Source organism: Plasmodium relictum (assembly GCF_900005765.1).
Source record: "Plasmodium relictum strain SGS1 genome assembly, chromosome: 11".
NCBI classification, from domain to species: domain Eukaryota; phylum Apicomplexa; class Aconoidasida; order Haemosporida; family Plasmodiidae; genus Plasmodium; species Plasmodium relictum.
The window spans coordinates 619,892-637,267 of NC_041689.1; the positions used below are offsets into that span (position 1 = coordinate 619,892).

Here is a 17,376-nt window from a genome sequence, read left to right on the forward strand (position 1 = left end):
TGTAATACTTTCCATGTTTCATTAGATATTTGGAAAATTTTTTAATATGATATGACATATTTATAATAATAATGTGTTGTGTACACATTTAAAAAATACTTATTTTATATATATAATTAAATTTTTAAGTTTATATTTTATTTTATTTTATTCTTTTATTTTTTTTTTTTTTTTATTAAATAGTTTTATTTTACATTTTTTTTTTTTTTAAATTAAAAAAGTGTAAAATAAATTTATATAAAAAATACGAAACATATTTTTTTCTTTATCCTAAAGTTTGCTTTTTATTGTTTTAGTAAATTTATGTATATTTTTATAAATTATAAAATGAGGAAATAAATGTAGTAAAACAGTTCATGCATATAAATTTTTAAAATTATGTTTTGGAAATTTAATTAGTTTTGTTTTAATTCAAATAATTCAAAAATAAGAAATTTTTATGTTTTTAATTTTTGTTTGATTTTTTTTTTTATTTGTTTTATTTTACTTTGGATTTATTCTGTTTTAATATATTTTTTTTTTTTTATATTAATAGAATTCATAAATAACTTCATATAATTTATTTTTAGTAGAAAAATTACATATATATATTTGTATATGTGAAAAATGGAAAAAATTTATTTAAAAGTATTTGAGCTATCAGATTTAAATGATAATGATCATTCTATATATTATGTAAAAGTATATTGGAAGAATAAAAAATATAAAAGTGCTAAACTGCGTGACTTTACTTATAAAATTAATGAGGAGTTTACATTTCCATTGGAAAAATCAGAAGATAATAAAGAAATACTTTTTATTGAAGTATGGATAAATGGAATAGTAAATAGAAAAGTAGCTTACACATTTTTTCCCCTTCAATTTATTAGAAAAGAAAGAACAGTTAAACAAAAAATAAATTTAATAGATGTTTTAAAAAAATGCAGCTTAAAGTTATCTGTTTTTATAATTAAAAGTGAAGGTGATATCATATTTTATAATTTAAAAGAAAGATTTCCTAATAAATCAGATAAGGAAATAAAAGATGCCATCTTAAAAAACTTTAATGAGGAGAATGCTATGATAGACCTTCAGAAAGAAGTTTTTGTTAATAATAATTCCTCATTTCAAAATAATATTCCATTTGCAGAAAATGAATATAGATTGACAAATACAACATATAATATGGTTCCTCATGTAAACGTTATAAATCCTCCATTAGGCATGGCTAATGATCATTATTATAGTAATGCAAACAATAGTAGTATTTACAATCCTATGACTAATCAAATAATGTATCCATTAAATCATTTAAGTAATATAAATAATCTTACTAATGCAAATAATTTAGATAATAATAACAACAATTACAGAGATGCATTCTTGCCTCAGACAATGTATTATGAAGATAATTCAGTATCATCTCCTTATTCAGAAAAATTTCTTTATTTTTCTCCACAAAACAAAAAAAAGGCTTTACTGATAGGAATAAATTACTATGGTTCTAATTATGAATTAAGAGGATGTGTAAATGATACATTGCGAATGAAAAATTTACTTATATCAAAATATGATTTTCATGATTCATCAATGACTATGATAAGATTAATTGATAATGAAAGTAACCCAAATTATAGGCCTACAAGAAAGAACATTTTGTCAGCTTTAACATGGCTAACTACAGATAACAAACCAGGAGATATATATTTTTTTTTATATTCTGGACATGGATCACAACAAGAAGATCATATGCACATAGAAGAAGATGGATATAATGAAACTATACTTCCATGCGACTTTAAAACTGAAGGAGAAATTACTGATAATGATTTACATAGGTATTTAATTCAACCTTTAAACAATGGAGTGAAATTAATATCTGTTGTTGATTGTTGTAGCTCAGGAACTTGTTTAGATTTAGCTTACAAGTATAAATTAAAGTCAAAAAAATGGAAGGAAGAAAAAAATCCTTTTCATGTTGTTTGTGATGTTAGTCAATTTAGTGGATGCAAAGATGGAAAATATGCAAATGAAATTGATAATAAAAGTAATGCACCTGGGGGTTCATTAGTTACAGCAATGATACATGTTTTAAGTACAAGTCAAAATTATTTAACATATGAATATTTGCTACAGAATATAAATTATTATATTAAAGCGTATCATAATCAAAAAATATATTTTATGAGTTCTCAAAAATTTAGTTTAGATAGAATATTTGATTTTGAGCATATTCTCAAAAATAAAAATAAAAAATTAGGACTTATAATCAATGAACATATTAAAACAAAGAGGGAGAAAAAAAAAAAAAAGTATTTTGCCATATAGAAGAAAACTTAAATATGAGTATAGGAATATGTAATACTATATTCCTTTTAAATACATTTCTTAATGCTTTAGTATCTATTGAAAAAGCGCAATATTATCAATATATAAAAATTCGATAGTTCAAATAAACAATCTTATTAAGATTCAGCAATTTTTTTTCTACTAAAAAAAGTAGAAGATTAATTAACATATTCAGACATATTTTTCCTCCTTTTTTTAGTTATTATGAATTAATTTGTTTCAGTATAATTATAAGGATGAAAAAAAAAAAAAAAATAATGAAAATTGTATTTTTTGTCAATACAAAATTTTATTTTATACATCTAAACACAAATCCATAATTTTTATTTATCTAATGTTAATTAAAATATTTTCTTAATTTATTTTTGTAATAAAGAAAAATAAAAAATGGAATTAAAAAAAAAGCAAATTTGCTTTTTTTTTAAATTTTATTTATATTCTAATTAATATTTATTTTATGTTTTTTTTTTTTTTTCTATTTATTAAAACATAATTAATTACTCACCTAATTTTTTTACTTACTCTTTTAATAAGAATTAAAAGAATGTTTTCTTCAAACTGTTTTAGGTATTTTTTTTACAACTTAAAAATAGTTTTAAGCTTTTTATTCTCTTTTTTTTTTAAACGAAATATTTTTATATCATTTAAATTACCTTATCTTTATATATATAAGGTTATCTTTACAAAAGCAAAAGAAAAAAGAAAAAAAAAAACATCAAATAAGTTAAAATTAATTTTAGAGTTGTAGACACATTTTTATTATTTTAAAAAGTTGTATAATTTTTAAGTATTCATTTTAACATAAAAAAAATAAGATATTCAATTAAATTTCTTCTTTTTTTTCCTCTCAAGGAATAGAAAGATGATAATGAATATTATCATTAGCAGTATCAATAAAATACATAATTTTAAGTAAAATAAAAAAAAAAAAAATTTGCTCATTAAAAAATATTTTTTTTTTATTTTCGAGATTTTCGTAATTTCTCTTTATTTCTTTTTTTATTTTCTTTACATAATTATTTATTTACCCATTTTAGTTGCTTATATTATTTTTTAATTCTCTATTCTCAAAAAAACATGCATTTCAAAAAGCATTTTTGCCATTTTTAGCTTTTGATATTATAAGGAAATTACATCAGTTGCTTTTTAATTATATAATTATATATCATGCTTATATATTTAATATATATATATATATATATCTATTTTTTTTTTCTTTTTTGTATATTAATAAATAATTAAGCAAAATTATACATTTTTTATTAGATCAAATAATTAAATTTTTTTTTTATTCTTTTACATGTAGAACAGTTAATGCACTATTTATTAGGTCGGAGTTTTTTTTTAAATTTGATCCCTTTTTTGCATAAAAGTTGTAAGAAGCTTATAAAGTAAAGAAAAGAAAAAGACATTTTTTTTTAATTTTTTAGTATACAACAAGTATTTATTAATTTATTATTTCAACTGTTTTGTATAGTAATATAAATATTTATGAATCTTTTTTTTTCAAAAAAAAAAAAAAAAATATAAAAAAACTTAAAGAGTGTAACATAGTTTTTTCCTTTTTTCCCCTTTCAAATTCTTTTTAAATTTTTTTTTTTTCTATCTTAATAATCTTATGAAATTTTTTAGCTTTCTTTTTTTTTATAAAGTTATTTATGAAGCTAAAAATTTTTTGAAATTTTTTTTTTTGTTAGTGTGAAATATGAGCAATATTATATTCATAAAATTTATCATATGATAAATTTATGTATTTGTATATTTTATTTTTATTTATTATTAATATTTGTTTTTATTTTATCTTTTTAAAGCATGTTTCTTCCTAAAGATGAAATGCTAATTTTACATTTGACTATTCATGATGTATACGATACAAAAGACAATAAAATAACACTTGAAGAAAAACCATACATAAAATTCTACTGGAAAAATATAAAGTATAAAAATTACTTAAAATTTTTTTCAGAAGAGATAAATTGGTTTTGTGAATTTTTTTTGCCTTATAAAATAGGAGATTATATAGAAAATTTAGTTGTTCAAATATGGGCTACTAGTTATATAAAAACAAAAAGAAAAATAGCTTATAATTATATTAATATAAATCAAGTAGAACAAAAAAGTAAAATTAATGGAAAAACAGAATTAATAGGTAGAAGAAAAGGACTTAAAATAATATACAGTCTTCAAATTATATGTTATTCATTATATAGATTCATGAAGAATACTCAAAAGATAATATTAGATAAAATATCTATTTATAAAATGATGCAAATACATAGAAAAAATGAAAAAAATAATTACTGGAAAGAAAAAAATAACCTTTTTGATAAATATCTTATATCATTATTTGAAAAAAAAAATTATGAAAAAGCAAATACTGCTTTAAGATTAAAAACAATAAAATCACCAAATATAAACACAAAAATCAAATCAAACTTCAAATTAAAATTAAAATCAAATTTAAAATATAAATTAAGATCAAAAATAAAATTAAAAGATAAGACAAAAGAAAAAGTAAGTTTAAAGAAATCCAAAATAAACTCAAAAACACGATCAAACTTAAAAACAAGAAAAAAAACAAAAAAAATCACAAAAAAAAAAATAAAAATAAATGGAAATCCAAAAAATAATAATTCAAGTTCAGGAAGTAAAAAACATTTTTTAAATATAGGCTATAAAATACATAAATTATCATCTAAAAAAAGTATTAAATTTTTTAATTTTAAATTTCCTATATTGAATAATGAAAATACTATTTTAAGAACTACAACAAATGGTTCAAATAAAAATTTAACTTATCCAAATTTTAACAAAGCTAAATGTATTTATTACTTGTTAAAAAGAATAAAAAAAGAAAAATTATCATGAGAAAAAAAAAATAAATATAATAATATATACAAAAGAAATATATAAAAAAATACCTACTTTTTAATACAGAACGAAAAATATAAAATACTAGTTTAAAAATATCTTGATAATGCAATAAAAAAAAAAGAAAATTTTTTCAAATAAATTTTTTTGTAGATTGATAAAAATTAAAAAAAATTAGATGAACAAAAAAAAGTTTCTATAAAACAGAATTGAACAATTTTCATTATTAAATGAAAATCTGATAAAAATGTAATTTTTCTTCTAAAATTAAATTTAAGCTAATTTTTTTTTAATATTTTTAATTGACAACTTTAATTTTTAACATATTTAAAAAAAAAAAAAATTTAAAAAAAAAACAGTAGAATTTCATTTTAATTATATATATATATATATATATATTAATGAAATCCCCCTTTTTTTTTTAATAAAATTTTTTTTATCTTTTTTATTTATCAAGAAAAATTTTTGATAAATTATTTTATATATCAATTATTTTATTTGTTATTATTTTTTTTAATTTATATAATTTATTATTTATTCATATTTTTTTCTTTTTTTTTTTTTTTTTTGTTATTTGAACTTAAAAATTTAATTATTTTTTAATATTATTTAAAAAAAAAAAAATGATTAAAAATACAAAAAACAAACAACCTAAAAATAAAATTGGAAATAATAAAATAAAACGTGTAAAATTTAGAAGAATTAAAAAAATAAAATTCAAAGATGAAAAAATACCAGTAGAAAAAAAAATAAATAAAGTGAAAATAAAGGTGAGACTATATTCTTAAACTTTAAAATTTTAATAAATATATCAAAAAAGTAATGAAAAAATATCATGATACTTCTTTATATATAACTTTTTTTTTCCTATAGAGGAGCAAAAAAAAATTGGACACTATCTATAAAAAGAAAGAATATAAAAAAAAATTAGAAAAACAGAAAGATGAGTTTTATAATTTACAACAACAATTAAAAAAACAAAGTTTTGATAACGAAAAGTACTGCATTTTTGTGTTAAGAAATAATGTTGATTGTATTTATAATGCTCCCAGAAGAATCCTTCAAGTACTTAATTCAATTTTTTTTCTTTTTTTTATATTATGACTCGTTTACTTTCTAATACATTCTATTGGCCATTCTTTTATCATAATAAAATTTATTAGAATATATTAGTTTTTATTTATAAAGTTTATAATATTATTAATTATATATACTTGTATATTTAAATTATATATATATATATATTCATAATTCTTTATGCAATTTTTTATTTGTAGAAATTAAATTTAAATAATAAATATGATGGCATATTATTAATTAATACAAAAAAAAATATGAAAAACTTATTTATATTAAATCCTTACATATGTTATGGTTATATAAAAAAATACAATTTTTATAATTTAATGGAAAAAAGGCTTTTCATAAAAGATGATAATAATCAAATAAAAAGAATAAATGGCAATAAAATGATTGAAAATCTATTTGGGAAATTTGGGATTTTTTCTTTTTCGTCGTTTTGTGATTACATTTTCGAATGTCAAGAAAATGCAGATATCATTGCAAAAAAATATATTATGCCCTTTGATTTTTCATTTTTAAATAATAAAATGACTTTTGATTTTTTGCAATTTAAAAATGAATTTAAAGGATTTATGAAAGAAGAAATTAATGAAATATTGGAAAAAATAATTTAAATCTTTATTTTTCTTTGTTAAATTAGTGACCCTTTGAAATAAATAAAATAATATATACTATTTTTAACTGGAATTTTAATTTGTGTATATATATATTTTTTTTTTAATTTGTCATTAGAATTTTTTATGGTTAATTTTAATTTTAATAAATAATACTTAAAAAAAGAAAAGTAAAATTAATTATAACTGTTTTAAAAATATTAAACAAAAATTGATATTATTTATTTTTAATATTTTTTAATTATTTTACACTATTAAATGAAATTTTAATTTGTAACACTGATTCATATATATATTTATTATCATACAGCATTATAGATTTTACTACTTTAATATATATATATATGTGTAAATAGTGATAATAAAATAGTTACTGATATACCTATAGCATCTTTTTTATAAAAAAAATTAATGTAATTGTACTATCAATAATATGAAATAGTTTTTTTTCTGATTAGTTTATACTAAAAATTTTTTTAGTAATCATATTTTCTCGATTTGGACCTACACCTATCCATACAATTGGAGTTTTTAAATATTTTTCTATTGCAAAAATATATTTTTTTGCATTTAAGGGTAATTCTTCAAATTCGTGGCAACTTGATATATCTTCTTCCCATCCATCAAATTTTTCATAAATTGGCTCATATTCTGCTAATTCATCGTCATCAATAGGATAGCAATCCTTCTCTATTAATTCTCCTACAAACAATATAAAAAATAAAAAAAATAAATAATGCATAATCATATAAGAATAAATGAATAAAATTGATTGAAAATTATTAGTGTAATAGATATAATAAAATCATGTAAAACAATTTAAAAAAAAAAAAAAAAAAACTCAATATATTGAAAATTTTTAATATATATATGTTCTAATATAACTATAAAAAAGTACCTGTTTTTTTATTTTTAAAATTAATACATAGTAAAATTTCTTTTAATCCTGATAATACATCTAATTTTGTCAAATTTATCATATCAATACTATTAATATGTTTAACATATAACAACATTGGAATATCTAACCATCCACATCTTCTAGGTCTTTTCGTAGTAGTCCCATATTCGTAACCTTTTTCTCTTAAATATTCTCCGATCTCGTTATCTAATTCTGTTAAGAAAGGTCCACATCCAACTCTAGTTAAATAACTTTTGACTACACCAACGACTAAATTCAATTTTTTATGATTTATTCCTAAACCTGAAAAAATACCACCCACTGTTGTGCTACTACTAGTTACATATGGATACGTGCCAAAATCAATATCAAGCATAGCTGCATTAGCCCCTTCAATTAATACTTTTTTATTATTTTCTATACTTTTATTCATAAAGGAGGTCACATCAACTATCCTATCCTTTAAAATTAAGTGATATTTATAAAATAAATTTAATTCCTCTTCCTTATCATATTGAGTTATGTTATATAAATCCATTAAGTGATCTATTAATTTAATATACATTTTTTCAAAATTTTCAAAATTTTTTAATGCTCCCAATCTTATACCTATTCTGGAAACTTTTGTAGAATAACATGGGCCAATTCCTCTTTTAGTTGTACCAAGCTGGCTTCCTTCTTTTAATTTTTTGTTTTCTTGTAATGAATCAATAATTTGATGTATATCAAATAAGACATGTAGTTTATTAGATAAATATAATCTATCTAATAAATTTCCTCCAACAGAATTTATTTCATCCATTAGGGATTTTACATGTACTACCATACCATTACCCAAAACGCTTATATTATTTTCATATAATACACCGCAAGGTAATAAATGTAAAGCATATTTTTTATTTTTAACTGATATAGTGTGTCCTGCATTTGAGCCTCCATTAAATCTACATGTAATATCTGAATGCTTTGACAATATGTCAATTATTTTACCTTTTCCTTCATCACCCCACTGAGCTCCTAATATTGCTACCACATTTCCTTTATCAACATTTTTAATGCTATGATCAAAGATGTTCATTTTAATTAAATTTAAATATTTATAAATGTGCAAAATTAAACAAAAAAAAATGAAAAATATATTTCTTAAAAAAAAAAAAAAAAAAAAAACACTTTAGTTTTTTATTAACAAATTTCTTAAGATGAAAAAAAACATATTAATTTCTTTAATTTATTATGTTATTTCCTTTTCCCAATGAAATATATGGTTTATAATATAATTTAATGAATCTTTCTTTGTTTTTTTTTTAATATAATTTTAAATGTAAAATTTTAAGGGCATTTTAAAAAAAAAAATTATAATATCTTTTTTTTATTTTCTATTTTTATGTTGGAGTATATTATTAAAAAAATAAAAATAGTTTTTACTTTAATTTTAATATATTAATTTAAAAAAAAATAAATGAAATAAAATAATGCATATAATATTATATTCTAGCTTCTAAAGAAAAATATGGAGAAAATTTTCGATAAAAAAAAAAAAAAATAATAAATTAATAATAGATTACATTTAAAATTCTTACGAAGGGATAAGTTTTTGAAATTTAGAAAATTGAAAATTATAAAAAAAAAAAAAAAATATACATTATTGAGGAAATAAAAATACTTATAATTAAGAATAAAATTAACATTGTATTACGTATTCTTTAAATTAAGAAATTTAAGTACGTAATCATTTTATATTTTTTATCTCTGAGATCTATTCCTTTTATATTTTTTTTATGTATCCTTTATTATTTAAAAAAGGAAATAAAAAGTATCATTACAACTAGCTATATATTTGAACCCATTTAAATTCATGCTTTAAAAAAAAAAAAAAAGAAATAATATACTACATATCTTCACTAAATTATTATGTATTATTAACTATTTAATTAAAATAAAAAAAAAAAAAATAGGTAAAAAGGAAAATATATATTTTTATTAACTTTACATATGAATTAATTTTTTTAATATATTCCTTTTTATAAATGAATTTCTTTTTTTAAAAATAAGAAAATAATTATATGAGCAATGTTACGTATATATTAATTTCCTATTTTTTTTAAATTTAAAAAAAGTTGTGTAATAAATTAAGAAGCTATTATTTTAACATTTTTTCTAATACGTTTAAGATTTTTTTGAAAACAAATTATTTGCTCTTTGTGAAATGTTTATACTTATTTATATATAATTATTATTTTTTTATTTCATTCTTATAAATTAATAAAAAAATGTTGTCTATTACTCTATCCTAATAAATTAAAAAAAATAAATTTATCTTTACTTCTTTCTCACAATATTTCCTCTTTAGCATATTAATATAAAATTTATATTTGGTCAGTAATTTAAAATAAAATCATTTTTTTTTTATTTTAGACACTTCATGCTCCTAATGATTAGTATTAATTTTTTTATTTCTTTTTGTTAAATACATATCCTTTTTCTATTAATTATAAAATTATATATATATATGTATATATGTGTGTTAAATTCATTTATTTTCTTCCATTTTCAGAATAAAAATATATTAAATTATATTGATAAAAAAATGGATACACTAATATTAAATATCATTAGAACTTTTTTTTCCTTTTCAACTTAAAATTTCAAAAAATATTTTGTTGAAATTCGTTCATTTGTTTTTCCTTTCTTTTTTTTCTGTTATATTTTTTGAAACTTGTATTTTATTCTTTAATTGATTACTTTTTAATCTTCTTTTTCTATTTTTTACATTAATATCACAATTTTTCTACTTTTTTTTTAAATTATCCATTAATATTTCCTATGACTTTTTTTTTTCTATTATTTTTATTTCACTATAATTTATTTTTTAAATTTTATTATAATTTTTTTTTCTTTTTTTAATATTTACTATCATATTAACTTTTACATTTTTTTTTTATACTATTTCAACCTTTCATTTTCTTTATTTTCAATATTTTTTTTTCACTTTTTGTAATTCAAACTTGCATGTTTTTGTGAAATAAAAAAATATTTTTATAGCTAGTAAAAAAAAAAAAAAAAATATAATAAAAAAAAAATCAAAATAAAAATAAAAAAACAATTAGAAAAACATAATATTGATACACATATATATATATACATATATATATATTTATCTATTTATTTATTTTAATTACGAAGCTTTAAAAAAAAAAAATTTTAAACAAGGAAACAAATATAATTTTTTATAAGCTGAATTGTGTCAAATAATTTCTATGGTTTATTAAAAAAAAGGGATAAGAAGAAATTATAAGTAAAAAATATATTATACGAAATATTTAATCTTTTGTTGCTTTTTTTTTTTTTTCTATGCCTTTATATAATATGATATCAACACGGAATTATTAAAATAAGACTTTAAAAAACTGAGTTATTTATATAATAATAAATATTTTTAATTAAAACTAATAATATTGATATGAACAGTAACTTATAATTAAATATTTTTAATGATTGCTTCTTTTTCTTTTAAAAAGAAAGAGGAAAAAAATAATAGAAATGATAAAAATGGAGTAATATGAAATACATTAGCAAAAAAGATAGCATTTTGTTAATTTTTTTTTTTCTTTTTTTTTATGAGATTAGAAGATTAAACACATAAAAAAATAAAAAAAAATTTAGAAAAAAAAATATTTTTAGAATAAAAACATTAAAAGTTGTAGATAATTTTATAAATTATTATATATATATATATTAATCAACCTATAAAAATAGTATCAACATTCTTTTTTTTGTTTTTTTTGGTTAATGTAAAAAAAGAACATTAATAAGCAATGTATAACTCTTGGTATGAAATAGTTCGATCCATTTCACCATATAACTGGGCATTATTAGGAATAGCCTTTTCATTATTTCTTTCAATTATTGGAGCAGCATGGTAAAGAAAAATAGAATGCAATAAAAAATAAAAATATTATTCTTTTGAATAAAGAAATAATAATACTATTACTATCATATTTATTTTAACTATGTGTTATTATTTATTTATTATTTTTTTTTTTTTAATTTAGGGGAATATTTATTTGTGGTACAAGTATTATGGGGGCTTCAGTTAAATCCCCACGCATCATCTCGAAAAATTTAATTTCCATTATTTTTTGTGAAGCATTAGGTAAATTTTTTCATTTGATAGAAAAAAAAAAAGAGAAAGAAAACAAAATAAAAATGAATTATATTTTATTTGTTTCAGGTATGTATGGAGTTATTACAGCTGTCTTTTTACAAATAAAATTTGTTGGAATAAATAAAGAAGTCCATCCTCCTTTAGTTTTAATGAATGAAAAGGATCCATTAGTTATGAATACTATAGTAGGAGGATGGGCATTATTAGCTAGTGGTCTTACTGCAGGGCTATCTAATCTTGTTTCAGGGTATTTCTTAAAAATATATAAATAAAAATAATTATAAATATGAAAACATATATCATAGCACATGAACAAAAATAATTTTTTTTTCCATTTTTAATTTCAGTATTTCTGTAGGTATAACTGGAAGTACATGTGCTCTGGCAGATGCACAAAATTCTGATCTTTTTGTTAGAATGCTTATGGTTGAAATATGTGCTAGTGTTATAGGTATGTTTTTTTTTCTTTTTTTTATAAAAGAAAAAGGAATAATAATAAATAATATATGAACATATGAAAAAGTAATGTGTATGTAAAATTATAAAGAAACAAATAACAACATTTAATTTATAATTTTTTTTTTTTTTTAAGGATTATATGGTTTAATTGTCGCCATTGTGTCTATTAGTGATGTTCAATTCACTTAAATTATATCCAGAGTATTCTGTTAATTTTATTTACTTTATATTTTTAAAATTGTTTTTGTTTTATACATCAAAAAATAATATATAAAAAAAAATTCTCTTCTTTGATGTATATGTTTTAAAATCATCTAATAGTCGCTAATTATTACATATGTTTGTAGAAGTTTTTTTAAGACTTTTTTTTTTTATTTAAGTTTTTAGTTTATTTTACTCTTTTTTTTATATATGTATTTTTATTTATTTATTTTTTTTTATAATATTTCCTTAATATATCCCTAATAACTTTCATTATTTTATAATTTTAAATATTATAGAAAGAATTTTAACAATATAAAATATCTCAACATTTTTAGATTTTTATTTTTTTATTTATATTAAAAATAGAAAATATAATATGAAGTTTTTCTTTTTTATATGTTGCATTACTTTTAATTGTTCATTAAAATAGAAAAAAGGCTATAAAAAAATTTTAATCTTACAATTTTTTTTTAAATTGTAAAAAAATTTTATTTATATTTCAACATCATGAAATAAAAAAAAAAAAAAAAAAATCTAAATAAATAATAAATTCTTTAAAAATAAATGATTGAAAAATATACTGTATCATTTAAATATTAAAAAAGAATAATTCACGAAATTTATATCCTTGTTCATTATTATAGTTTTAAAAGAGAAAAAACTTTCATGCTTAAATTTTTTTTTTTTTCTTAAAGGAAAAATAAATAAAAGAATAATTAAAGTAAATAATTGTATCATAAATAATGAAAAAAAAAAAAATGATAAATATAAAATAAAAAAAACATATCTGAAAATTATATATAGAACTTTTCAAATTTTATGAAATCTTTAAAATATATTAAAATCTTATTTCTTTTTTATGTGCTTATATATATATATCTATAAAATTATTATCTTTCGTTTATATTCTTAAAATTTAATAAATATATATATATACATTTTTTTTTTTTAATATTTAATTCATCATTTTAATTTAAACTATAAAATTATTTTAAATCAATACATTATAGTTTGAGTTATTCAAAGAATTTATATATGTTTTATTACAAAAAAGAAAAAAAAAAATATTTTAATCATTAAAACATTTTGAGTACGGGTATCATTTACAAGAATAATTCTATTATCTTTGATTTTTTTTATTTTATAAATATAACTCTTATTGGAAATCAATTTTGTTTATAGATAATTTTTTTTAGAAAACAATTATAAAGAAATGGGTAAAAAAAAAAAAGTTGGAAAAGAGAGAATAGATAAGTATTATAAATTAGCAAAAACAGCTGGATATAGAGCTAGATCAGCTTTTAAATTAATTCAAATAGCACAAAAATATAACATTTTCAAAGATGCAAAAATACTAATAGATTTATGTGCAGCACCAGGAGGGTGGCTGCAAGTAGCTTATAAAAACATGAATAAAAGTAGTACAATAATAGGAGTTGACTTAGTACCAATTAGAAAAATTGATGATAATGTAATAACTATAAAAAGTGACATTACAACTGGTGATTGCATTAAAAAAATAAAAAATATTATACAAAATGAAAAAGCAGATGTAATTTTAAATGATGGTGCACCCAATGTAGGTACTACTTATTCATATGATAGTTACAATCAGAATATTTTAGTTCTTAATAGTATTAAAATAGCTCATCTTTTTTTAAAAAAAAGAGGAATATTTATTACTAAAGTTTTTAGAAATGAAGAATATATTTCATTAATATGGGTTCTAGAAAAATTATTTGCTGAAGTAAAGCACATAAAACCAAGAAGTAGTAGAGAAATATCATCAGAAATCTATTTAATTGCTCTTAATTTTTTAAATAATAAAGTAGACAAAAAATTATTTGATTATACATATGTTTTTAGTGATGAATTCAAAAAGAATTCAAATGAACTAAATTCACTTCACAAAAACGATACTAATATTAATGATAATAGCGATGAAGAAGAATCAAAAAAAAAATTAAAAAAAAAAAAAGGTCTTTCTACTATTCTGAAGCAAAAGAAGAAAAAAAATAGGCAAGGATATGATGTTGGAGACGACTACAGAGTTACAGATATATGCGATTTTATTAATAGTGATAATTATATTGATTTACTTATAAAAAATAATAAATTTACATTTGATAAAAATTATAATGATTCCTCTGATTCCCTAATAAAAACTACGTATAACTGTATCTATTCAAATAAAGAAACCAAAGAAGAAATACTTCATTTATGTAAAGATTTAAAGATATTAGGAAAATCAGATTTATTTCATCTCATCAAATGGAGATATAAAATTAAGAAAAGTATCAGTAGAATTTTAGATAAAAAAAATGAAAATTCAGAAAAAGAAAAAAAAGAGAGTGAAGAAGATGAGAAAGATGAACAGTATCAAGAAGAGGAAAAAAAAAAAGATAATGTAAAGCTAAATGCAAGAAGTTCATCAGAAGACGAATTAAGTAATTCTTCGGATAATTCATCCGAAGTAAATGAAATAAACGAATTTTCTAGTTATATTAAAAAAAAGGAAGAAAAAAAAAAAAAAAAAAAGGAGAAAAAATTAAAAAAAGAACAAGAAAAAAAAAGAAAAATAAATCAAACCCTTAAAATTGATTATGATGAAAATGAAATACATTTTAATAAAGATTTGTTGAAATTATTAAATAAACAAAAATTTGAGGATCATCTACAAATTTTAAACAATAATAATGACGATGAAAAATTAGAAATTTATGAAGATAAATCTGAAATCAGTGAAGAAAATGATTTATCAGATAAAAATGGGGAAACCAATCACTTAAAAAAATCAAACAATTCTAAGTTAGATAAATTAGAATATCTTGTTAACTTAGACTACGAAAAACAAAAAATGAAAGAAAAGAAATTACAGGAAGAGAAAAAAACAGATAAAATGACTAGAAGAAAAAGAGCAATGGACTACAAAAATGAAGAATTAATGAAAATTCAAAAAATAATGGAATTAAAAAATGAAGAATTGTTAATGAAAAAAAAATTAGATGATTATTTTAGTGATGAAGAATCAAGTGATGATAATGATTCAACAAAAAAAAGTGAGTCTGATGATTATGACGATGAAACTTATAAAAATGGAAATTATGAAAAAGACGATTATCAAAATAGTGAATTATTAAAAGAGAATTTACATATACATAATATAGTTAATAAAATAATACGATTAAGAAAAGATGTTAAAAAAAGAGAAGAAGAAAATTCGAATATGAGTCGTTTTTTTGATCAGAAAATATTTTCGAATATATTCGATCAATTAGATAATGAAACAAATGAAGATAAAAACAATGTATTTGAAAAAAATAGTACTTTAAGAAAAGAAAGTGTAATGGATAAGAAATATTGCAATAATGATATTAATGATGATAAATTAAGTGAAGAATTAAATGAAAATATAAAAGAAATAGATGACAGTCAATTACCTAAAATTCCATTGCCAGAAAAGCTAGCTAAAAAAGAAAAAAAAAGAAAATTAAAAGAAAAATATGGAAATAATGAAGTAAAAATGAAAAACTCTAGTTTTTCTATTGTCAAAACCAATGAAAATACACAAAATATAAATAATTATTTTTCAAATTTAGTTAAAGACGAGGATGAATTAGCATTTATAAGATGTATAGGAGAAAAATTAATTCATAAAAAAAGCAGAATGGATTTAATAGACGATTCATTTAATAGAAATTCTTATTTAGAAGATGAAGATACGTTACCTGATTGGTTTGTAGAAGAAGAAAAAAAGTTTAGAAAACCTGTTATTCCTATTGATAAAAAAATATTAGATCAATACAAAAGTAAGATCAATAAAATAACTAGAATGCCTATTAAAAAGGTTATTGAAGCCAAAATGAGAAATAAAAAAAGAGAAATAGCTAAAATGAAAAAACTCGAAGCGAAAATAGGAAAAATAGAAAAAAATGAGGATGATCCTTTCCTACAGCAAAAAGCCATAACTAATTTATTAAAGAAAAACAAATCAGGTACATATATATATATATATATATGCATTTTACATGAAATAAAAAATGAAAATTTTTTTTTTTATTAATTCTTTTATGATGTATATATATTGTTCTATAAATTTAATAATATTTCTTTTAGATTACTGTATATATATACATGAATTTTTTACATTATTGAGAATTTATTTTTCTGAATTTATGCAATATAATATATTTTTATAATTTCATATGATAAAAAATATGTATACCCATAATTTTTTTTTTTTTTTTAAGACAAAAAAAGAGAAAAATCTTACATTGTTTGTACTGGAAAAGGATCTAAAATAGCCAACAAAAAGAAAAAGAAAGGTGGTAAAAGTGTGGTAAAGTATGTTGATAAGAGATTGAAAAAAGATAAGAGGGCTAAAAAAAGAATAGAAAAAAAGAAAAAAAATGTATCAAGAGCTAAATATTCTAAATCGAAACCATTTAAATTTAGAAGAAAAAATTAAAAATTATATATATATATATATTTTATTAAAAATATTAATTTCTACATTATTTATATCTGTGTTTTTTATATATTTTTATTTTATTTTTGTATCACACAATTTAAAAATTTTTTTTTTTTTTTTTGTTTATGTCATAATTCTACTTAATTATTTTATGTTTTAATTTTATTTTGAATTAGCATAAAAAAAAAAAAAAAAATTTCTTTTAATTTAAATTATGATATTTATGAATAAACTTTTATTATGAGTTCAGAAAAAAAAAAAAAAAAAACTAGCATTTTGT

General features: G+C 18.5%; 6 protein-coding genes across 6 annotated transcripts; 5 read left to right on the top strand and 1 right to left on the bottom strand.

Annotated features, from left to right (window-relative positions):
• Nucleotides 1–606: 606 nt before the first annotated feature.
• On the top strand, nt 607–2,307 carry MCA1 (metacaspase 1, putative; the record flags this gene model as incomplete). The annotated part of the gene is made up of 1 exon (XM_028677420.1): nt 607–2,307. The coding sequence occupies one exon, from the start codon at nt 607–609 to the stop codon at nt 2,305–2,307; it is 1,701 nt and encodes a 566-aa protein (XP_028533812.1).
• Nucleotides 2,308–4,140: 1,833 nt separating this feature from the next.
• PRELSG_1115700 (conserved Plasmodium protein, unknown function) lies at nt 4,141–5,196 on the top strand (the record flags this gene model as incomplete). Its single annotated transcript, XM_028677421.1, has 1 exon — nt 4,141–5,196. One exon carries the CDS (start codon nt 4,141–4,143, stop codon nt 5,194–5,196), a length of 1,056 nt encoding a protein of 351 aa, XP_028533813.1.
• A 626-nt stretch (nt 5,197–5,822) lies between these two features.
• On the top strand, nt 5,823–6,896 carry PRELSG_1115800 (60S ribosomal protein L7-2, putative; the record flags this gene model as incomplete). The annotated part of the gene is made up of 3 exons (XM_028677423.1): nt 5,823–5,969; nt 6,073–6,264; nt 6,477–6,896. 3 exons carry the CDS (start codon nt 5,823–5,825, stop codon nt 6,894–6,896), a joined length of 759 nt encoding a protein of 252 aa, XP_028533814.1.
• A 454-nt stretch (nt 6,897–7,350) lies between these two features.
• Nucleotides 7,351–8,875, bottom strand: ADSS (adenylosuccinate synthetase, putative; the record flags this gene model as incomplete). The annotated part of the gene is made up of 2 exons (XM_028677424.1): nt 7,351–7,598; nt 7,795–8,875. 2 exons carry the CDS (start codon nt 8,873–8,875, stop codon nt 7,351–7,353), a joined length of 1,329 nt encoding a protein of 442 aa, XP_028533815.1.
• A 2,737-nt stretch (nt 8,876–11,612) lies between these two features.
• PRELSG_1116000 (V-type proton ATPase 21 kDa proteolipid subunit, putative) lies at nt 11,613–12,610 on the top strand (the record flags this gene model as incomplete). Its single annotated transcript, XM_028677425.1, has 5 exons — nt 11,613–11,716; nt 11,850–11,950; nt 12,029–12,209; nt 12,310–12,413; nt 12,555–12,610. 5 exons carry the CDS (start codon nt 11,613–11,615, stop codon nt 12,608–12,610), a joined length of 546 nt encoding a protein of 181 aa, XP_028533816.1.
• A 1,228-nt stretch (nt 12,611–13,838) lies between these two features.
• PRELSG_1116100 (large subunit rRNA methyltransferase, putative) lies at nt 13,839–17,093 on the top strand (the record flags this gene model as incomplete). The annotated part of the gene is made up of 2 exons (XM_028677426.1): nt 13,839–16,620; nt 16,876–17,093. 2 exons carry the CDS (start codon nt 13,839–13,841, stop codon nt 17,091–17,093), a joined length of 3,000 nt encoding a protein of 999 aa, XP_028533817.1.
• Between the last annotated feature and the right edge of the window lie 283 nt (nt 17,094–17,376).